The sequence below is a fragment of the Amborella trichopoda genome, chromosome 8 (genome assembly GCF_054954075.1).
Source record: "Amborella trichopoda isolate Santa Cruz 75 chromosome 8, AtrichopodaSantaCruz75HAP2 v2.0, whole genome shotgun sequence".
Taxonomy (NCBI): domain Eukaryota; kingdom Viridiplantae; phylum Streptophyta; class Magnoliopsida; order Amborellales; family Amborellaceae; genus Amborella; species Amborella trichopoda.
The window spans coordinates 5,122,997-5,145,999 of NC_142343.1; the positions used below are offsets into that span (position 1 = coordinate 5,122,997).

At 36.1% G+C, this 23,003-nt stretch overlaps 2 protein-coding genes across 9 annotated transcripts; one reads left to right on the forward strand and one right to left on the reverse strand.

Annotated features, from left to right (window-relative positions):
- Positions 1-749: 749 nt before the first annotated feature.
- LOC18436288 (CASP-like protein 5B2) lies at positions 750-5,830 on the forward strand. Its single transcript, XM_006846310.4, has 3 exons — positions 750-1,651; positions 5,235-5,367; positions 5,575-5,830. The coding sequence occupies exons 1-3, from the start codon at positions 1,521-1,523 to the stop codon at positions 5,776-5,778; spliced, it is 468 nt and encodes a 155-aa protein (XP_006846373.1). The 5' UTR covers positions 750-1,520; the 3' UTR covers positions 5,779-5,830.
- Positions 5,831-8,714: 2,884 nt separating this feature from the next.
- LOC18436287 (mannose-1-phosphate guanylyltransferase 1) lies at positions 8,715-22,443 on the reverse strand. Of its 8 annotated transcripts, none has more exons than XM_088873462.1 (8): positions 22,117-22,374; positions 19,413-19,619; positions 17,367-17,442; positions 12,002-12,186; positions 11,790-11,852; positions 10,800-11,039; positions 9,995-10,265; positions 8,715-9,548 (listed from the first exon to the last, which is right to left on the reverse strand). In XM_088873462.1, exons 4-8 carry the CDS (start codon positions 12,110-12,112, stop codon positions 9,148-9,150), a joined length of 1,086 nt encoding a protein of 361 aa, XP_088729588.1. In that variant the 5' UTR covers positions 12,113-12,186; positions 17,367-17,442; positions 19,413-19,619; positions 22,117-22,374; the 3' UTR covers positions 8,715-9,147. The 8 variants fall into 8 exon arrangements, with proteins under 8 accessions (XP_088729588.1, XP_088729587.1, XP_020524071.1 ...); XM_088873461.1 differs by having other exon boundaries at positions 19,413-19,730; positions 22,117-22,368; XM_020668412.2 differs by lacking the exon at positions 19,413-19,619 and having other exon boundaries at positions 22,117-22,443.
- Positions 22,444-23,003: the final 560 nt, after the last annotated feature.

Consider the following 23,003-nt stretch of genomic DNA (forward strand, 5'->3'; position numbering starts at 1 on the left):
TAAACAACTCAATATTCAAAAATTTTCTTTTAAAAATAATCATCTAGTGAGTTTTAGGTGGTTTCCCAAATTTTAGACAAAAAAATTATAGGGTGTGGTTTTTATAAGGTTGCAACCATAAACAATTAAATTAAGGTACACCTACAAAATTTATTATAACATGTAAGTTTAATGTAAAACATTCTTAGGATTATCTCAAAATCTATTTTCATATCTAATTATAAAAGTTTAAGCTTAAAAAATAGTTAAAATCAAGTAGATCTATAAATATATGAAAATCTTGAAAATGGTCGGTCTAAAGAATGTGTTGCAAGACTCAAAATCTTCTTTTGTTTTGATGTTCATACATCCAGATGTATGATCAATTAGAAGGTTGTTAAACATTAAAACAACCTTTTCGGATGGATTTTTGGAGGGCATCTTTAATTCTACATTGTAAAGTTGCAACCTTACATAAACCATTTCAAAGATACCTCTCGAGTTCGTCTTTTGTGTGAGGGAGTAGATACGCAGTATACGCTCCCGCGGGACACTCTATACACCAACTACTATTTTTTATTTCCGACTTTCCGTGCACGTGCTTTCATTGATCCGACACACCATCTCGAACAGTCCCATCGAATCACTCTCTCTCTCTCTCTCTCTCTCATGATTTTATCTGGGACAACAAACTACCCAAACCTTTTTTCTTAAAGACATAATGATCCGAGCTCATTGTTAAAGACAAATAAGCCCCTACTGGATCAGCCTAAGAAGAGTTGCAGATCCATGGGCAGTTTTGGCCAAAAAACATGAGAATTTTTCGGAGACTTTCTCTTTTTGACGGAGTGGACCCGACCAAAATTCTAGGTTCTGAAAAAGCTTTGGTCGCCATTTTTGTTGCTTTCTTTCGCTCTGCAAATTCATTTGAGCTAATTAGTCACATCTTGCCATTTAGGGTTTCATTTTTTGTTGCATTATGAATTTGGGGAAGGAAATCTAGGGTTTTCCCACCATCCAAACATCCATTTTTGTTGGACTCACCCCCCAACTCCTTTGAGCCAAGCATTTCAAATCTAAGGAATATTCATGTTTTCTGGTGTGATCGGAATGCAGAGAAGAAATCTAGGGTTTTTTAACAGCTATCTTTTATTGTCAGTTTTGTTGGACTCTCACTCTGCTGCTCCTTGGGGCTAAACATGTCAGATATTAGGATTTGATGTTCTGATATAAGAGCACTAATTGGAATTCTGGGGCTTCCACAAAGCCCTATTTGATCCCCAATTGGGGTGGAGTCTCACTGTGTAATACCTGCGAGCTCAGCTGATGAAAGGCTTACCGGTTAAGAGTTTTGTTTCCTTTTCTGATTCAGAAGATAAATTGGAATCTTAGGGTTTCCACTTAGCTCCATTCGATTTCCATATTTGGGTGGACTCCCCATCTGCAATACCTGCAAGCTCATTTTTTCTTTTATTTTTTTCCCTTTTTTAATTCTGTTTAGGGCGTTCCCTTTTTGGGAAGGTGCCCTAGGAATTGAGGCGATGAAGGATTTGCCTGGAACACCAGGAACTCTAAGCGGGCTTCTTTTGAGGTTAGGACAATGCTTATTTGCTGCTGCTTCAATGGGGGTTATGGTTACAGCATCTGGTTTCTCGAACTACACCGCATTTTGGTATGTTATTTGATCCCATTTGAGTTATATTTATGTTATGTTTATTTAGCTCTGGTATAAGTAGTATCTTCTCATTTCAAGTTTTTTTTATTATCAATTTCTCGTTTATTTGTTTCTTAAATGCTCTTCTAATTTCAAGGTTTTTTTTTTTTTTTCCAATTTCTCGTTTATTTGTTTCTTAAATGCTTTTGAGATATAATTAATGCATAGGTTTCCTTTGATGGAAGAAAATTTTCTTTGTTCTTGGATCTTCGAATGGATGCATTATTTCATGTAAGCTATCCTTTTTTCTTTTTTTGGGTTTTTTTTTTTGGCAGTGGTGGGTGATGTTTCGTTATCAAATTCATTGACATCTTTGTATTACCAAGAAATTTGGTCATAGAAAGTACATAAAATGAAAAATAAACTAGTTGCTTCTGTCCTTGTTTTTGCGGTATTCTTGTCTTGGACTTTTAGCTTTATTCTTCTGGATAATTATCTTGGCTTATTATTCATAGTGATGTTTATATTTAAATTCAATGAACGAGTTGCCATAATTTCACTAAACAGAGTGTCTAGCAAAATATAACTGAGATTTGGACTTTTGTTTGTTAAAATTCAATGAATGAGTTGCCATAATTTCACTAAACAGAGTGTCTAGCAATATATAACTGAGATTTGGACTTTTGTTTCTATTAATAGATGATAATTAGCTCTTGAATACCAAAGCCATTGAACTAAAAGAAAAAACGTGGAGCCAAAGAAGAACCTTTTTTGGGTCTAGCTGAGAAAAAGGAAAATGAATTCGTAGAGGGAATGCACTATTTTTTGCGTCTGCTTCATTCCATCGTGATCATGTTCTTAGTTAGACGAGTCGAGCCTATGCTATACCTTCCTATCTTCCCATCTCTGCTTCTTCCTCTTCTTCTGGTCATTTTTTGGGGTTGTAGTGTCTTTTGTTTTTTCGGAAGACATTTATGGAGAAGGCATCTTAATCTTTCATTCAAGGCATGATAGTTTCCTTCTGTGCAGTTCAGTTTCTTAATATTACCTCTCTAGTAAATGTAGTCCTTTACATCTCTAATCCAGTGGGCTTCACCACAACAATAGTTTTCCATTCACTTGGTCGAGGGACATTGTTGTCTTCAATGGTAACCCATTCCCTCACTCTTTTCAAACGTATTTAGCACATGGCCTGAGAAAATGTTTCACCTTGCTAACCAGCACAGCTCTGTCTTTCAAGATCCATGAACATATCTTATTGTTTGACATTAACATTTCCCAGAAGATCGCTATTGAGTGGCTTTTCCAGATAATTGGTTCTCTCTCTGTTAAAAGGGTTCCAAAGTCCAGAAAGAGATAAGAAGACAGGGAGGCTGGAGCTCTAGGAAGCACCATGTGATGCTAAAGAGATGTAGAAGGAATGCCCCATTGACTTCAGCTTATTCACAGTCAATGTTCAAGAAGCAAGAAGGCAGATTTGACTGCCTAGGCTGGTGCCCAGATGCCTAGGCAGTCCTAGATATGGGTGGGGGTGGTGTCCTTTTCTTTTCTTTTCTTTTTTTGTTTTTTTGGGGGGTTTCTGTGAAAGGGAGAGAGAGAGTGCATAGGTTCCATGTGTGTATGTGTCTGTCTGGCACCTTGCAACGAACACTTGGAGGTCGTGTTCTATACCTTCTTCATATACGTAGAGAGGGAGAGGGGCCACGTATCATACACTTGTACCCTTGGAGGTTGTTTTCTTCCTCTTCTTTTTTTCTTATTTTATTGTTTTTTTTGCCCGGGGCCAGGGGGAGGGGGAGGGAAGAGAGAGCATATTGCTCTGTGAGAGAGAGAGGGAATTCAAGTCCAACACATTGTTGCCGCTGTCTTTTTTTCCTTTACGTAGGTGGCCAGGCAGCCACATTTTTCAAAGGCTGCTAACTGTGATTGAGAGCGTGCTTCATCTCTGCTTGCGCATCATATGTAAATTGTTAAATTCTAGTGCCCCTGTTCTGGGGATTGTTACTTCTAAGTATCTCAACCTGTATTGCCAGCCGCCCAAGCATGGCTTCCCCATAGTGGATTGGTTCACTGCAGCAATCTCCCTGTTTGGCTCTATCCCAGTGCCCATAGAGCTCAATAGAAAGATTCATCTGAAGTTTGACTGCACTACAATGGAGTAGAAGCTTCTCACTTAGCATGTAACATGTTGCTACTTGCATGATCCCTGTCTCAAAAGAAATATGAAGATTTCCTCTACTGGTCACAACACACTTGCTTAAGGTTCTTCTTATCCCACGAAATCTCTCCTAAACCTAGATGTTAAATCATTTCAACAGCTCTTGTCAAAGTGGTTGACCACCAAACCTCTCCATCCAATTGCTAAATTACTCAACCTTGGAACCTTGAACTTCAAAAATTCTATTACCAGAGAGCTTTCAAACCCATTCCATTCACAATGCTATACAAGTTTTTACATTCTCTAATACCTTAACCCATTCTTGCCACTAACCACATGCCTCTGGAGATTCCATTTATCCAATAATATCACAATGAGTTCTATAACAATGCTTGTCAACCTTCCTAAGCCTTACAATCCAAACAAGTCTTCTTAGTCCATGGGTGTTCTCTCATCTCATTGAGTGTTTGTGCGATTCCTCTCCACCAGATCTTACTGCAGTCTCTCCAACTTAGCCACCAGAGTGGCATTGAATAGACACGGAATGTTGGATCTATATGCCCTCACGTAGACAAGAATGGCCTTTCCAAGGTGCCAATCTACTATATAACCCTTTTACTATTTGGTCCTTGAGTGAGCTCGCCACTGCTTGATGCTAAAGCCCAAATTTATGTGCTTCGGAGGGTACCAACTCTACTATCCATACTATTGGCGCAAGCGTTTAGACATGTTACCTCAAAAATCTACAAACAGTGTATTTGTAATTGTTATGAAGGAACTTGTATTGAGCATATCTGTGTAATATATATTCGATTTTATTTTTGTATTTGTGTATCATGAGAGATTTTAACATTCCGTTACGGTTATTTTTTTCGAAGACTATTCCCTCATTTTCCCTTAATGAGAATCTTTTTGTTCTTAATGAGAATCAGGGGCTTACAATTGTCCATAGTTTCCATGGAAAGATGGTTGTGAACCTTTTTGGCAAATTGAGACACATCTAGATGTTCATGTGATGGTAATGCTTTCCTAGAGAAGGAAAAAGAAAAGGAGATTAATTTTAAGTTTCTGACACCCTCATGCTCTTCTGTTCTAATATTCTGATTCTTTACTAATTTTTGTTGCGAGTATTCCTAGATGCTGCTTTTTTTCCCTCAGGACAAATAAAATCCACTCTAAAACCTTTTGTAAATATTTTTATTCTTCAGAATCTCTTTGTATTTTGTTTTTAAGTTTATTAGATTTTGTTAGTTTGATATAAGGCCATGGCAACATATGTTCAAGGCGCTGGTTGAACCACTGTAACTCTTTTTCTTGTCCCTGAGTTAGCATTTATTCTTGCATGGTCAAATAGCTTGTAGTGATCTAGTTATGACTAAAGTGTGCGCAAGACGTTGAAATTTTCCATGCATGTGCATGAACAGTGGCTTCTTTTTCCTACAGTTATTTGATGGCTTCAATGGGACTACAAATGCTCTGGAGCATGGGGCTTGCAGGGCTTGATGCATATGCTTTGAGAATCAAGCGCGATCTGCAAAACCCTGTCTTGGTCAGCCTCTTTGTGGTCGGAGACTGGGTAAGTAATATCTCCTAAACCATGTTAGCAAAGTTAGGACACATTTTTATGTACCCACTGCTTAATTTGTGCAATGAGACCTGAACAAACCATGTTAGCCAAGTTAGGACAGTTTAAGTGTCCACTGCTTAATTTGTTTCATGAGACCTGAACATGACAGATCTCTCCCCCACCCCCAAAATTGGAATTTATTCAATGGAAATGCAGGTTACGGCGACTCTATCTCTCGCGGCAGCTTGCTCATCAGCTGGGATAACCGTGCTTTATGATAAGGACTTAGGTTTTTGCAAGACTCAGCATATGCCATGCGAGAGGTATTCGATATCAATAGCCTTGGCCTTCATGACATGGTTTCTTATTGATATATCATCTCTTATCATGCTATGGGTCTTGGCCTTGTCCTCAACATGAATCTCATTTTGGTCCCATTTGTATAGTATTTATTGGCTTCAGGTTTCAGGTCCATGGATTTCCCCCCCCCCCCTCTCTCTCTCTCTCTCTATATATATATATATATATATATACTAACATTAGTGGTAGACACCACGGTTTGTTAGCCGGAGCATAATGTTCAAGCTATCTATCCAAAATAAGTAACCAAGCTGAACTATCTTTGCGACGGGGCACTTGGCTCGTGGCTCGGTAATGGGGGCCATGAATGTCGAGAGTTCCAATTCCACCTTGCTTACTCGCTCAGAAAAAAAAGAAGAAAGGAGAAACACACGCAATATAGACCAATTAGAAAAGGAAACTCTTACTGGGAGAATGAGAGTGAGTAACTGAGACCTTACAGGGTAGAACAAGAGTGAGCGACTCTCCAACAAGGAATCCCGAAGCCGAGGTTTTTTGGTTCTCTTTCTCCAACTAGCATATTGATCTGGCCATCTATGATGAGTAGTCTTAGCAGCTAATATACTGTACAAGTAGGGCCTATTTTTAAAATTTGAGGATTTGAGGAAGACGTAGCTTAGAACTTAGAACTCTACTTTCAAATGGCTTAAAAATCCATGTTTAACACTAATTGTGAAATTTATAATTTCTAAAATGGTACAGAAATAGATTTATAAATACTTAAAAATATTGAAAATAGACTGTCTAAATGATTTATTACAAAATGCTCAATTTTTAACATTTGAAGTTCTTTGTTTTTGTCTATGTCTACACATTTTGATGTTCCGGTTTTCTCTATACACGCATCCTGACGTTCATCTGCAGATTTTCTAACTTTAGAACACTTTTTTCTATGGATTTTTTATAGGGTGCGGTTTGTATAGAGTAGCCTAGGCTCTAAACAATCAAATTAGAGCCTACCTTCAAATAGTATCGAGAAATGTAGTTTTACTACCAGAAATCTTTGTGATAGCTTTAGAATATATTTTTATGGTTATTTGTAAAGTTCAAAGCATAAAAAATAAGGGTTGATCAACATATCTAGGAAATTCTTGAAAATTGACGGTTTAAAAATGCATTACAAAATACACTATTTTCAAAACTTGAAATCTATTTTTTTTTTCTCATGGCCATAAATTTTGATGTCGAGATGATCAATTTGAAGATATTTGGGTATCAAGACAACCTCTTCTAGTAAACTTTTTGAGGTAGGCTCAAAATTGATTGCTTAGAATCTCGGCTCGATATAAACTTTTCCCTTTTTTATATGTACCTTACTTCTATAGTATAAGGTGGCAACCTTATATAAAGTTTTTCTTCAGTATTTTATTTAGAATTTTAAGGATAAGATTGAGTTACCAAGAGCGATGTGAAAATTTCACTCAAACAAATTGGGATTGCTTTTATCTAGTGTTGCTAGTTTTGGGGAGAGGGAGAGAGAGATATTCTAAAAGAAAATTGGAGGGAAACAAATGAAATGATAAATTTAATCTCTTATAATAATAAGAGAGATATTTCCAGCTGAATTTCCATTACCTCGGTTTTCTTTATTTCCGCTTATGATTTTGATGGAGGGGTATTACTAAAAATTGCTTCCCATGAATTTTTGTTCTCTCGTGTTTCGTACATGAACGGCCTTTTTGAAGGTGAAACAAAAATGATTAACGAGTAAATGTTAAATGGTGATTCTCTTGGCTATGATTTGACTAATTTCTCAAAATTAAGACTAAGCATATTTGGTGCTTTACAAGAACAGTTGTAACAGCCGGACAAAATTAGAACCAAATAGTGAAAATAAGCTCGAGCGATGATGGTGTATATAAAGTTGCAACTTTACTTATAGAAGGATCATTAAATTATAGGTGGAGTAAACAAATAAATTTAAAAAGCATCACCAGATTTTGTCCTTTGGAAGTTAATATGCTTTCTATGAGAATCTTCAAAGAGCAAAAACCCTATGCGATGAAAGTACAATCTCTGGTCGGGACTTGGAAGGATCCTAAGTCCAATTGTTCAAGGGCATATATATATATATATATATATATATAAAACACTACGCAACGTTTATAGGAAAAAATAGACAGTGATTTCATCTATACTCACCACCATCTAAAGTTCATCGTACGATCACAGTTGTTCAGTAATGTTTTAATTTTCATTATTTTTCTACAAATCAAAATTATCTAAAATTTGAAATGTGTATTCATCAAAAATAAGAAAATCTAATAAAAATATAAAAGAAATAATTCGTATAATATAAATTGATCAAAATATCCTTAAAAATTTATAAGGGTGTTTTGATCAATTTATATTTTGTGAAATAATTTTTTCATATTTTTATTAATTACTCTTCACTAAGATGTACACGCGTTTCAAATTTCAGATTATTCTAATTTATAAAAAAAAAAATGAAATCACTATTCATTTTGGCCTATACAATCATAACTGTGCGATGAACTTTAAACGGTGATGAACATAGACGAAATCACTATTCATTTTCGTCTATAAGCATTGGGAAGACTTTTTATATATATATTCCTAAATACAAACAATATATTCCTAAACGAAAAATTCTATAAAATTAGATGCATATCTCAAAATAATAATTATAGTCAAGAGTAATCCAATGAAAAACTTTTTTCTCTAAACCCATTGCATCATTATTAAGACAAACAAAAATAATAACAACTAAAGATTTAGACAGCTACGAGTGCAATGTGGGACTCGAATATTTAAATTGGCTTAAGCATTTTATTGCTTTCTTTCTATATGTAAAAGTTTGATCTAACCCATATGAGTTGAAACATTAAGCTTTTTACCCTTGATTCCCCTATGGATTAATGTCCAATTCAACAAAAGAAACAACATATCATGTCTTTAACAGAATTGTAGACCACTTTTCATGATTTCGAAAAAGTGAAAAGGAACTTCATAAATGATTTCTCTAAAACACCAAATAACCATAGCAAAATGATTTGATCCCACCCATTTCATTAATGAAGAAATGTTGCTCATCAAAAGTGAAAGAAAATCTATCATGTCCACCACATGGGCTATTCTTTTTAAATTTCACCAGGAACAACATCAAACACAAAAATGCACCTGCAACACCTTAAATAGCTGTCGAACCAATCCCCTCATATCTGTGTAACATGTTAACATGCTTCCTGTGGTAATCTTTTTGTTTTTGTTTTTTATTTTTATTTTTTCTGTTTCACTTTTGTTTTTGTTTTTGTTTTTTTTGGGAAAGATATTTCAGCTTCCTCTTCTATTCTAACGGCACAACATACCATGGTCCTTTTATGAGCCAAGGAATGGTGCAGAGAACCCAAGCAACCAAAAGGAAAAGAGGCCCATAAAGCACCAATGCCCTCGACCCTAAACCCTGAACTACATGACTATCTCGGGCCTATCAATATTGGTCTTGATCTCCTTATGGGGGAGCACAAGTCCACCATTGCAATATACCTCGTCCCTCACATGCACGTCCTCGCCAAGCACCGACATATTTTCTATATGGGCCCACTCCCCGACTGTTGAGTGCCACCCCACGATGCTTCCTGACACAACGGCATGCTCCTTAATGCGAGCCCCCTGCATAACTGAACACCTTGAGAGCCGGACCCCACTCTCCACCACACAACCAGGTCCCACCGCCACGTCGGGTCCAATAAGGCAGCCCTCGCCTATTTGGGAAGTTTCTTCCATTACCACATTGCCTATGATGTGGGGCCCGGATGCAAGCAATGGAGAGCTGATGCGGCGAAGATAATTTAGGTAGAGCCTTAGACCTGTGAAAAAGATTTAAAAGTATGTTAAGCTGGAATAGGATTAAGCTGGAATAGGACACCGGGGGATAGTAACGGCCTTTATAATAAAGAAAAGCGGGAAACCGATGGTGCATGATTAAATCATAGATGGAAGGGTTCAATATTAGGAGTTTTGAAACCAAGAATAAGCTATAGGGACTTTGACATTTTTGCTACTCTCATCACAAACATGTGGACTTCCAACCATGTTGCATGGGAATAGATAGCAAAACATGGGTGATGTACAAATATAACAAAAATAATTGGCTGTTACTAAACAGTTGCAGGAAACAGAAAATAGTGTGTGTGTATTCACGTGCACACGTGTGTGTGTGGTGTCAAATTATATAAAAAATAAACCTGGCCACGATTTCTAATATAACAGTCCTTGTAACATATACTTGCAATTTGCTTTCTTTTTAACATGCCTGTGAGGTAATCCCGGGGCTGGCCAATGTCCATCCAAAAGCCAGGGAGGACCATTGCATAGAGCTGGTTTTCACAGGCAATTTTGGGGAAGATTTGTTTCTCGATAGATGTGGGTTTGAGAGGGATGCGGTCGAGAACAGAGGGGTTAAGAAGATAGATGCCAGCATTGATCTTGTTGCCCACAAAGATCTGGGGTTTCTCAACAAATTCCTTGACCTCACCTGTTTCTTCGTCTAGAAGCACAACCCCATATTTTGAGGGCTCATCTACCTAGGGAGAAGGGGAAAGCAGGGTGAGGACAAAGATATAGGAGTTTAAATAATAGTTGCCATGACAAGGATATGTGTGACTCTCTCTCTCTCTCTCTCCCCCCCCTTGTGGTTTGATTTTCAAGAATTCACATTGACTCTCTCTCTCTCCCTGTGGTTTGATTTTCAAGAAGTTGCATTGAATGTGCTCTAGAACTATTACATGTGCGAAAGCTGACAGCAATACGTAGCCATGAAAGTAAAATTTCCAGAGAGATAGATGTCAATGAAACCATGGAAAAATCCCTGGCAAAGTAAGGTACCAGGGGATGGGGACTAATGGGAGGAACGGGAATACTGTCCCCTCTCACTTGAAACTTCACTGTAATGACCAAGTATTTCTGTTCTTTCTGAATATAACTTCTTGAAAATCAATAAAAACCGAAGTTCACATGAGAGAGAGAGAGAGAGAGAGAGATTGCCAGTTTTCAAGCAAAACGGCGAGGCTTGGGCATCTAGACATCATAAAAAAGGAGGCATAGAAATTCCAGAATACCTTGGTTACCATTATAGATGCCTCTTTGCCATGGGCCTTGTGGAATTCAATCATCTCCTTAAGCGGGAACTCACTTATGACATCACTGTTGAGGACGAAGAAGGGCTCCCCAGAATCATCAATCAGTTTGTCCCTAGCAAGGGCCAATGGACCTGCAGTGCCCAGTGGCTCCATCTCCTGTGAACATGTAATCTTGATACAGAGTTTTTCCTCGAAATCTTTCAAGAAGTTCAACATTATCTGCAACAACCCCAAGGTTAACATTTCACATGATGGCCCAACTGAATAAAAATACAAAGCATAGAATCTGTTAAAGAAATGACAAAAGCATCCATACTATAGAAATCACAAAAGCAACAAAAAAGCCTTTTACCCTAAAAAATCGAAATTATGACCTCCAACATGCTAATATTTGTCTAATGACATTTACTAAGGGTGTGGTTAGCATAAGGCCTAGGCTTTATGAAAAAAGGTCATGCCGCACTGACAAAACCCTACTAGGGAATGCAGTTCAGGCACCGGAAACCCCTTTGAGGGCCTGAAAATTTAAATCTCCCACTGATTATGAATTTTGAAGCTCTAAAACTGGTGCAGATCTATGAAGAATTGAAAATGGATGGTCCAGATAATGTATTACAAGACACAATGCTTTTAGGGCTTAAAATCCGGTTTTTGAGATCCCTAAATTCAAAGTTCGAGACAAATCAGTTTGACTTTTTCTGATGCCAAAATAGCAATTTCCAGCAAAATTCGTATGCTAACCTTTTGCTTTATCTAAATTCAGAAATTCATAGGAATAAACTACATAACCACTTTAAAACTGTTTCTCAATTAACTGTGATGGGTAACAGATAACTTCGAGTCCAAACATTTATTATTTAACTTTTTTAATCAACATTTGGCTTCCTTCCAAGGTTGGCAGTGAACAAAAAAGGTCATGGTTTCAAATGAATAAAATCTAGCGAACAAGCGTAGGAAACCCTTGTTTACCTCTGGTTGGTAATTGATTGCTAGAACAACCTCAGTCACCCCAATTGCTTTTAGAGCCTCAATCTAAGAAAGAAATAAGAAAAGGAAATTAAGTTCAGGTCACATTTAATATAACACTAAATAACTCTCAGCACAACAACTAACTATTAATCCATGAAATGCTTATCAGTTTAAGAAGACAGCCCCTAAATTGGGTGCTGTGAACCAATTACCTGGTGAAGAATCATGGGCTTGTTAGCAAAATCCACAAGTGGCTTTGGAAGACTAAGCGTCAATGGCCTCAGGCGAGTACCAAACCCCCCAACAAGTATTAGTGCCTTCATATTGATTCAATGCGTCTAATGGTGCTTTAGTGCACACTGTAATTAGATGAAGGCTAGCATGCAGTTCTATATATCTGAAACAGGAATGGAATATTTCAAACTCTTCATTGATTACATTGAACGGGCTACCAAATCCTAAATGCCAGTAAAAGCAAAGTGAAGCACCTGTATGTTTCAAAACCACTTTTCTTTCAAAACAAAACAGAATACAAATTAAAATATAAAAGGATGTATAGGGGCCAATAGTGAATGAGACAAGGCAGCCAACTCAAACACATAAAAGCTTGACATACAAACCAACAAGGTCAAATGGTGACCAAGAAGACCTGAAAAGTTGTAACAGAAAGTTGTACTAAGGAAATCAATTTCAAGTCACCACACCAACGTCCAAAATCACAGGAAAGACAAATGTAGAATGAAATAGATTGCATTTCACAGGGAAATACCAGATTTTCAAAAGGAAAAACCTTAGAACTACCCACCCCCATTTCATGATGATGCTTCACCCAGATAGAAACACTTTCTGAAGAAGATGATCCTTTTCTCCCTCTAGGCAATTTCTTCTTTCAAATGGTAACCAAAAAACTGCCCATACAATTTTTTTTTTTTTTTTTTTAAATGTAACCGCCCATACAAGTTTGTCACGAAAGGCATCTTCAGTCCACATACAAGGTCAAAGCAGCATCTTTACACAAAATGTCTAAAGATTCAGGGGAGAAAAAGTATATATTATCATAGAATAGTTCATAGATCTCCAATGGTTATTTGGATAATAGATTCAGATATAACAATGATGTAAGAAGCTTACAATCTACTCAAAACAAACGTCACAAACTCTTGATCCATGGTTCTTGCACAATTCAGATGATGCAAATGTGAAGGAACAAAACAAAAGTCTCATAAATAGAATGCAATATAAAAAAAATACATAAACATTTTTCTTTAAAAAAGAAAAACAAAATTTCACGCCATTCATCAATTGGTACCTAGGGTCAGAATCCAGCGACAATATAAGAATGGACAAATAACACAAACAAAGCGGAAGAGCAGTGCCTAGCATTGCATGAACCATGTCCGGACGCACATCGAATGGGGAACTCAGTGCCAAAGGGCCAGGGGTAGAAACAGCCCTTGCTGAAGGATTGATAACTGTTGTTACCACCTGCTCAGGCACGGCAATTGGGCCAGACGACCAAAATGCCCTTAAGAGGAAAACGAGGGTTACACCTCTGTCAACGACGGTACCTGTTGTGAGTTCTGGAAGCCCAAAAGGACCCCTGAAAACCCGTTCAGGCGTGTCCCAAAGTCTTTCCAGCAGCAGTCGCTTCACTTAGTCTGTTGTAAATGCTGCAAAGGACAGGCTGGTCCCGCTCTTCATAACCCATTGATGGAACAGTGATGACCCTCATTACTATTGATCTCCCATGATCATGAGGATTGTACTACACTTTTCCTTGGAAAAGTATATACCACCTACTAAAAGAACTACAATGCACCAGTGGTGCTTGATAAATAATACGCTATGAGAACATCCAACATTGTTTCTCCAGTAATGGATGATCGAGATTAGTCGTACCTAAGAAAAAACTACCATGAGCCATGATTGGTCTCCAGAATCCATCATCTGGGATGGATGCTGAAAGTCTCTATGGTGTACCATATTCATACACATGCCGGGCACTGTTAGGATGAGGCAGGGCCTCATGCAAACACCGCAGTCCCCCTAAAAACTTATCTATTTGAAGGAGTGAGGACCCAAAAACCATTCTAAACCCCTCTAAGTCCAATTTCTGCTCTAGAAAAATGGATTTGGAGCGCCTAATATTGACATTTCTTCATATTTCTTCTGTCACTTTCTGATGACGAGTCTTCTGACCATGAAATTTGGAGAGAGGATAGAGGACTCAGAGATGAACACAATGGTCCAAGGTATTAATCAAATTTTCAATGATCTTCGTTTCTAATGAGTTCTATTACCTCTAAATATTTCCCTACTTTTGTATATTTTTTGGAAAAGTTTTCCTCTTTTTTTTTTGAACATTCTAGAGGGGCGTGCATAAGTCCGCCTAGTCCACTCGGACAAGGCCGAGTTACTGGCCTCAGCAAAGGGCCGAGTACCTTGGACAAGGCAATTTCCCAAACATTGGATATGAAGATGGAATAACATACAAATTATAATTCAAATAAAATCAAATTTTAAATAAATGAGCATATGAAGCTAATGAATATACATAGATAAACCTTGTGTTCATATGCTTCGCTTCTTCAAAGCTTTAATTTATCCTAATAATGGTGCTCAGATTTGTTAATTGACAAATCATTTAGATTGGTCCAACCATATGACTTCTTACTAATGTTGCATACTTGGCTACTCCTTCACTTGAGGGATCCACCTTGATGGATGCAGAAAATGCATATATATCGAACAAAGATACACATTAAGTTACAAATAAGTAAATCCAGCACGAACTGCGTCATACAAGATGGTAATATTGCGTGGTCAAAATAAAGACAAAATTATTTGTCATATATGTATGCATGTGTGTGATATCATGTTTGAAAGGAACATTACCACTGTAGCTTACGGAAAATAGCTATGCATCATTAATAGATTCTCTTCTTCCTCTTTGAATTTCACCCTTTTGTTTGTTATTGCATACCACAGATGTTTGCAACCATAATTACTGGGATCTCCCAACATAGGTGGCAATCACGCTCTGGAATCTTCCTCCGGCACTCCGGGAAAAGGATCTTCAAGGGATCTTGATTTTTAAGTTTTGGGATCTCGATCCCTATTATCATGGATCCCAATTCCTATTGTTAGGGATCTCGATCCCAAGACCAAGATAACAACCAAATTGATGATTTTCTTCATTTATAGCCTACTAGCAACACAATTATACTTTTAATATAGTTGCATTAATTGTTGGCTATAAGTAAAGAGTTCCCTACTAAAGAGTATATAGCTTTGTTAAGAGTATCCATACTCTTTAAGGTAGAGAGCAAGATCCCCTCTTCAAGATCCCAAAGGTCGGGATCAAGATCCCAAAGGTCGGGATCAAGATCCCAAAAAGGTTGGGATCTCGATTACTAACATTTGGGGTTCTAGATCGCTAACAATACATTGTACAATGGTGCTCCCAACCAAAGGGATCTTCTAGCATTTCATAATCCCCTGCTCCCGATCCCGATCCCACTCTTCGTCCCACGCTCGATCCCAATAACTATGTTTGCAACATTGTTGTTCTATAGGATGTTTACTACATTTACAAAAAGCATCATCATCATCCAAACCTTATCCCAACTATTATGGGTCGGCTCCATGTACAGTAAGCATGAATGATATAAATGAAGGGAATATTATAAAAAACACATGTGAGATCAACAATTTAAAACTGTACCCATATTGTTTGATTTAATTCCAAAATATCCATAGAAAGACATATGATCATGAGTTAGAATACTATCAAAAGCGTAAAAAACTAAATAATGCATCTCTCATAATTTCTATTTACCCAAAAAAATTCGATAAATTCCCCATAAATGAATAACACAACCAATAGAATCAAGCATCTACTGAAGTAGAGAGAGAGAGAGAGAGAGAGAGAGAGAGAGAGAGAGAGAGAGAGAGAGAGAGAGAGAGAGAGATTATTTGCATATGAATTCTGGCAAAACAATTCAAACTACCCGTAAAACAAATCAATAATGGTCTCGTTCAACGAGTACCAGAACATGACAAAAGAAATGTGGAATTAATAATTCAAGGGTCAACTAAACTTAGACTCTCAATACCCAAGCCTGATCAAATCGTATTAAAAACTTCATTTAGAAGTAGAAAAATTGAAAGTCACAAAAAAATCATATATTGTAGCAAATTCAACCCTATAGAGATCGAACCATATATTGTAGCAAATTCAATATATTAATGATAAGAAATTTGAGGAAAAAATAAGTAAAAAGGATGCATTTGATACCTTTCCTTTTAGAGAGATGGAACTGTATATTGTAGCAAATTTAAACCTAAAGAACTTATGATACAACTAAAATCGGTCCCTTCGTCTCATCAAATCCTATTAAGCTGAAATATTGTCTCGAAATCATGCTCTAGTTGATTGAATCTTTCTTGTGAATGACCCTCGCTTATTTATTTTTGTCTTTAGAGATTGGTTCCAAGACAATGGGAGGAAGCACCAATTTCATCTACAAGAAAACTATGAAAATTCTTGCTGAAATCAGTAAAACCACAAAAAATTCTTGCTGAAATCAGGAATATCACATTACAAAATGGCTACAATAGAAGATGAATTCCCTAGTAGTACACTAGTACACAAGAAACCAGCCTACATGCATGATTCAACCCACATACTTTCAAGTCCGAATATTAACGATAAGGAATTTAAGAATAAAAAGAAAAGAAAAAAGGAATAGTACATTTGATACTTTTCCTTCTAGAAAGATGGAACCATATATTGCAGCACGTTCAACCCTAAAGCACTTATGATGCAACTAAAATCAGCTGCTTCATCTCATCAATCCTATTAACCTGAAATATTATGTGAAAATCATGTTCTAGTTGGTTGAATCTTTCTTGTGAATGACCCTCGCTTATTTATTTTTGTTTTTAGAGATTGGTTCCAAGACAATGGGAGGAAGCACCAATTTCATCTATAAGAAAACTCTGAAAATTCTTGCTGAAATCAGTAAAACCATAAAAAATTCTTGCTGAAATCAGGAATATCACGTTACAAAATGGATACAATAGAAGATGAACTCCCTAGTAGTACACAAGAAACCAGCCTAAATGCATGATTCAACCCACTCACAAGCAATAAATCAATCCAAATGCAAGGCAGCTGTTCTACATTCAGAGAGAGAAACTGTTCTACATACAGAGAGAGAAACAGAAGGATACTAAGATAAAGAGAACTAATTATTAATTATTCATATGTGAACCTTGAACTTGCAAATTCATAGAGCCTGTGTATGCTTGAAAAGATCATAAGCTCCAAATCACATCATAATTAATGGTGAGCACTTTCTTATCAGCATTTACTATTCTTTCAGGCCCTATTTGGTAATTGAGAAAGTTGTTTTCTAGGAGAATCTCTGGGAAATTGGGAGCTTGAGAAAAATATGGAAGTACTTTCAGGCCCTATTTGGTAATTGAGAAAGTAGTTTTCCAGGAGAATCTCTGGGAAATTGGGAGCTTGAGAAAAATATGGAAGTAAAAAACTAGTGGTTGGAAGATACGAACCATCCTTTGCTAAGCTGTCTGTGAAAACCAGGGAATTCTGCTACAAGCAATTTCCCCTGTTTGCTAACCTGAAAATCTGGAAACCAATGATTCAACCATTAATTACAAAATGCATTCATTACAGGTTGAAATTTATCATTGGATTGAGATTTTTAAATTATAAACCATTCATGTCATTGCTTATTTAATGGATGGCTATGACTGTTAGACTGTAAGTTGTTAAGGTTCTCTCTGCTCCCCCTCCATCTCCCTTTCCTATTCATGGTGTATAATTTTCATCACTCTAATGGTGTCAATTTTCAGCACTTTTGCTTATTCACAATATAATGACTCTAAAATATTGTCATAACAAAAGTGTATAGCAAATGGTACATGGACATGATCCTAGTAACAAACTCAACCCCATCAGTATAAAGTATGTATTACTGCTCAAGACCATGATACCTCTTCCTTTGATTTTGTAAGATCAACTTCTTTTGGCTTGCTAAACTCATTAATACACTAGGAAGCAATGTGCTTATAACAAAACACAGAAAAAACAACTACTTATAGACAAACGTCATGACGAATTAAAAAAACGCAGAGGTAGTACTTAGATATTACTTTTCAAGAACGATAGCATGCATTGTTTGACATTAACAAGTCTCACAAGAGGTTCAAATACAAAGAAGGAGCCTTTTTGATGGATGGCTTCGTTGCAAGTACATCGTTTGGTTTTCTTTGCCCAAAATGTTTTTTCCTCAGTGGAGTTTTGGGCCATGAGCTTTGAGATAATCTTCAGGAATGTTCAGCCCTTAGGATTCTTGCCACATTGGTCTAGGAACAAAAAAGAATGGGGAAAAATTTTCACGCCAAATTTTGTGTTTCTAGTTGTATAAGAGGAAATTGGGATTTTGGAGGAAAAACATAACCACAATACCACATCATAGAATTACTGATAAAAATTTCTCGACATATCAGCAAAATTTACTAAAAATAAAAGTAAAAATTGCAGATAATATCAATTACAATTCAGTTAGTGATAAACGTCACTACTGATAATTGTCAGCTAAACATCAGTAAATTTAACCGATGAATATCAGTTAAATATCAGGTATAAGATTTACCAATATTTACAGATATTATCAGAAGAATCAGAGCAAAGTTTCTGATATTATGATAAATTGTCAGAGCCCTGAGATGAAAATTGAAATCTATGAAGAACAATGAAGAATAATAACCATGAAAATCAAGAACGATGAAGAACATACCTAAAATTTCTTCAAAGGCTTGAAGAGAGGTCAGAAACAAGAAAAAGGGAGAGGCTCGTTGCAGAGAGAGAGAGTGAAAAAACAACAGGAACAGAGAGATTAGGTAGAAAGAGGTTACAGAGAGAGAAAGGGAGCCAGCGAAGAGAGAGAAAGGGAGCAAGGGCTAGAGAGAGAAGGGGCTTGGGTAGGGAAGAGCTTGCGATTGCAGATGAATAGAGAGGAGAGGGCCTCGGGTGACGTTTGTGTAAGGTGCCCTATACTGTACAAGTAAAGTGCACCTCTAAATTTTATAGAAAGATGCGGTTTTGGTGTCCCGAGCCTTTTAATGCCTTCAAAATTAATCTTCAACCAAATTTAAAATTGGAGAAACCACGCAATTTATAAATAATTAAAAATTTTAAAAATAGACGGTCAATATAAGAAGTACTATTTTTAAGATTTGAATTTTTTTTCTCCGATATTCATACGATCGAGATGATTAATTGGAAAGTTTTTCAACATCCAAACACTATTTTTACTTGATGTTTGAAGTGCACGTGACTTCTATATTACACAAGATTGCAACTTTTATAAACTTTTTTTTTTGAGGAATTTTCTTTTTTTTCAATTTCCATTATCAAAATTAACCGCACCATGTAAAAACTAGGAAAAATTACATAAAGTTCTAAAACATGGATTTTCTAACCAATTTACCCCAATCAAAACTTTTTTTTAGCAACTTTTTCCCCAAAAGCTGTTTCCTAGCACATACCTCGGACTCAAAAAAAAAAAAAAAACTAAAATACCCCTCCCTTACCTCATACGTTGACCATGGCAGTCCGGTGTTTGGAAGAGGCGGTCTAGCGCTTAAGTCACTGATTTGAAACGGTTCGGCATTTCACCATGGTGGTCTAACACTTCATAATGGCGGTCAAGAGTTTGGAATAGGCGGTTCGACATTTGATTATGGATTAATGAGTAGTCCAACATTTGTGAGCTACGGTCCGACAAAATTGAAAATTGTCTGGAATAAACAACCCAACAGTATACAGTTCCAGTCCGACAGAATGGATGGATCCAGCAATATACAACAGCGGTCCGGCGTTTCCTTTTATTGGGATCCGAAAATGATTTGCTATGTATGAGAAGGGTATTTTTGTCAAAAATATGAACTTTTTTTATTAAGGGTATTTACTATAAACTTGATTTTTGGGAAAAATATGCTAAGAAAAATTAGGGTGGAAAAATATACTAAGAAAAATTAGGGTGGGTAAAGTGCAAGTCTATTTTTGGAGGTTTTATGTAATTTTCCCTAAATATTAGGAACTAATGAAAAAAAATGAAAGCCAAATTCACAAAAAAGTTTTTATTATTTTTTAGGAGTTAAAAAATAGTCCCAAACATTCTCTATTTTATACTTTAAGTACCAATTTTATTTTGGGTGTGGTTTGTATAGAGCCTAGGCTCTAAACAATCAAATTAGAGCCTACCTTCAAATAGTGTCGAGAAATGTAGTTTCCATATTGAAAATCTTTGTGATAGCTTTAAAATATATTTTCATATTTATTTATAAAGTTTAAAGCTTAAAAAATAGTGTTGATCGACATATCCATAAAAAGTTGAAAATGTTGAAAATTGATAGTCAAATACACTATTTCCAAAACTTGAAATCTATTTTTTTTCATGTCCATGCATCTTGATGTCGAGATGATCAATTTGAGGATATGAAATTTTCATGTCCAAGCATCTTGATGTCGAGATGATCAATTTGAGGATATGAAATTTGTTAGGTAGGCTCTAATGTGATTGTTTAGAGCCTCAGCTCTATATAAACTTTTCTCTTTTATTTTATTTTTGTATTTTTTAAGAATTAAAAAATAGTCTCAAACATTCCATTATTTATTTCTATGAACCGCTTTTCCCAACGGAAAAAGTTTATTTAGAGAATCGTCCCAAACATTATTTCTTTTTATTACTGTATGAACTACTTTCCCCAAAAAAAAAAAGTTTATAAAGAGCCGAGGCTCTAAACAATCAAATTAGAGCGCACCTCAAAATTTTCTCTAGAAAATTGTTGTTTTGATGCTCAAATATCCTCAAATTGATCATCTCAACTAGGGGTGATAAGAGGTCGGGAACGAGGACCTACACCTAGACCCAAACCCAAAAAAACCTATATGTACTCGGACCAAGATCTTACATGTTCAAATTGAACATACCCGTACCTATATCCGACAAACAATTTTGGACCCATGACCCTAACCAATGAGGGGGTTTGGAAATAGTTTAGTGCCCTTATGCCTATGCTTTTATAGATCTCGACCCACTTATTTATTTCTATTCACGTCATTGTTCGTAAAACTGGGCAATCTAACTGTTAACCACCCGGTTAGATTGGAACCGGCCAGTGGCTGGTTCTGATTTTCGGCGGTTATGGTTATCAACTAGTATTTAACAAAAATTAATATATATATATATATATATATATATATATATATATATATATATATTACCCGAAAATAAGGAATTTGATTTTGTAATACATTATTTAATATTCATTACATTGTAGTAAATATTAAAAAATATTTTGGTCATTAATACTCACTTTTATATTTTCTTATTTTTTTAAAAAAATATCCCTAGGCACAAATCGGTTCATTAAAATCCATTTTTTTTTCATTAATTTTCAACTTCATTTGAATGTTTTTTTTTTTTAACTATTCTTTATACGGTTTTCATTTTGAATAGATTTTTTTTGTCTCTTTTTTATTTTTTTCACCACTTTTTTGACCACTCGGAACTTGCCTCGTTAGAGTGGTTGAATCGGTCGGTTTACTGATTAGGTAGGTTAAACCGTTTTTGGGCCCATGTGCGGTTAACCGTTCCGGTTCAATTTTGCGAACATATGATTCATATCGATGTGGGACTGATCATCATCTCGATAGAAGTATGAACATTAATGTGAGATCTTTGGCAAAAAAATGTCAAAGTAAAAAAAATTTGGAAACCAAAAAAAGAAATAATAATAACAAGGGGGAAATTTTCATTTCAAAGAGAAGAAACACAAAAGCTAGAAGGCAGAACCCATATTTTCCCTGCTTTTTTCTCACCCATTTTTCATATAATTTATCGCTACCATTCATCAATATAAAAACTCGCCACAGAATCACAGAAAGATTAATGTTAAAAAACAAGAATCATAAAAAGATTAGGCAAAAAAAAAAAAAAAAAACTCCAAAACACTTGCTATTCAGAAGAGATAACGTAAAAACAATCAATTCAAACCTTTAACAATGGAAAAAAAATAACAACCTACAAAAAATAAAACAAATAAAGAGAACCAAGTTTAACAAGACTGGAGAAATAACTAAAAAACCCAGCAAATTAAAACAAAAAATCAGGGCAAAATCCATAGAAAATAGCGAAAAACCCCCAGAAATTCAGCATTAAAGCATAAGATACAAAAAAACCCAAGTCATTATCCTTTTCCTCTTTCCATTTAAATCATTTCTTCAACGTACCTTCAGCCGAAGATAATTTTCTCCCAAAATCTGCACGCCTAAAAGGATTCAGAAGTCAAGGATCGTCGATTTTATAAAGGAAAAGGGCGATGAATACAAAAGAGAAGCGAGGCCTTGTAATATAAGAAGAAGAAGAAGAGAGAGAAACCAGAGAGATAAATAAGCTGCTAGGGCTTATGATGCATAAGCTCGAGAGATCAGAGGTAGCAAGACCAAGCTGAACTTTTTGGGAAAGCCCAAAACGTTTAGGGCGTGTTTGATAAGTTGGAGTTGAAGTGTGAGTTAAATGTCCCACTTCTATGTTTGACATTACGGTTGTTGTAAAGTGGAAAGACGGCCTTCCCTACAACTTTTTTTAATGTTAAAATAAGTTCATTTTTGGAAGGCTTCCTTTTCATAAAAAATGATGGAAAAGCATTTTTTCATAATTTGTGGGAGAGTCCCTTCCACTCCCAACAACTCCACATGTCAAAACGTACCTTTAGTCTTTTAGTCTCACATCGAAAAGTTATAGAGAGGTAATATGAGGGAGTTTGCAATAAAATGAACGGTGGATTTCATATGGGGAACAATATTTCGGGTCCGGAGTTAGGTATGGGCCACTAGTACATGTACATGATAATTTTTTGGTCCATTATGAAGGATTGAGACCCTACTTGTTGGTCCAAGGTTTGGCCCATACCAAGACCCGTGTCAAGTATACTTGTTTGGTCTTGGGTCGGGTTTGAGTCCGTTGCTAGTCTTAATCTCAACATTAAGATGCATGTACATGAGAAAAAAAACGGATTGCAAGTTTTGGAAATTGTACATCTTGTAAAGCAATGCTTTTTTTGACCGTCAATTTTCAAGATTTGCTCGATCTATACTATTTTTGCAGCTTTAAATTT

Excerpts from the sequence above, each read along its gene's own strand:
- LOC18436288 (XM_006846310.4), top strand. The coding sequence starts at position 1,521 with ATGAAGGATTTGCCTGGAACACCAGGAACTCTAAGCGGGCTTCTTTTG. Across the intron at positions 1,652-5,234 it reads TCGAACTACACCGCATTTTG|TTATTTGATGGCTTCAATGG; the intron begins GTATGTTATTTG and ends TTTTTCCTACAG. Across the intron at positions 5,368-5,574 it reads TCTTTGTGGTCGGAGACTGG|GTTACGGCGACTCTATCTCT; the intron begins GTAAGTAATATC and ends ATGGAAATGCAG.
- LOC18436287 (XM_020668412.2), bottom strand. The coding sequence starts at position 12,112 with ATGAAGGCACTAATACTTGTTGGGGGGTTTGGTACTCGCCTGAGGCCA. Across the intron at positions 11,040-11,789 it reads CAATCAATTACCAACCAGAG|ATAATGTTGAACTTCTTGAA; the intron begins GTAAACAAGGGT and ends GGGTTGTTGCAG. Across the intron at positions 10,266-10,799 it reads CATCTATAATGGTAACCAAG|GTAGATGAGCCCTCAAAATA; the intron begins GTATTCTGGAAT and ends CCTTCTCCCTAG.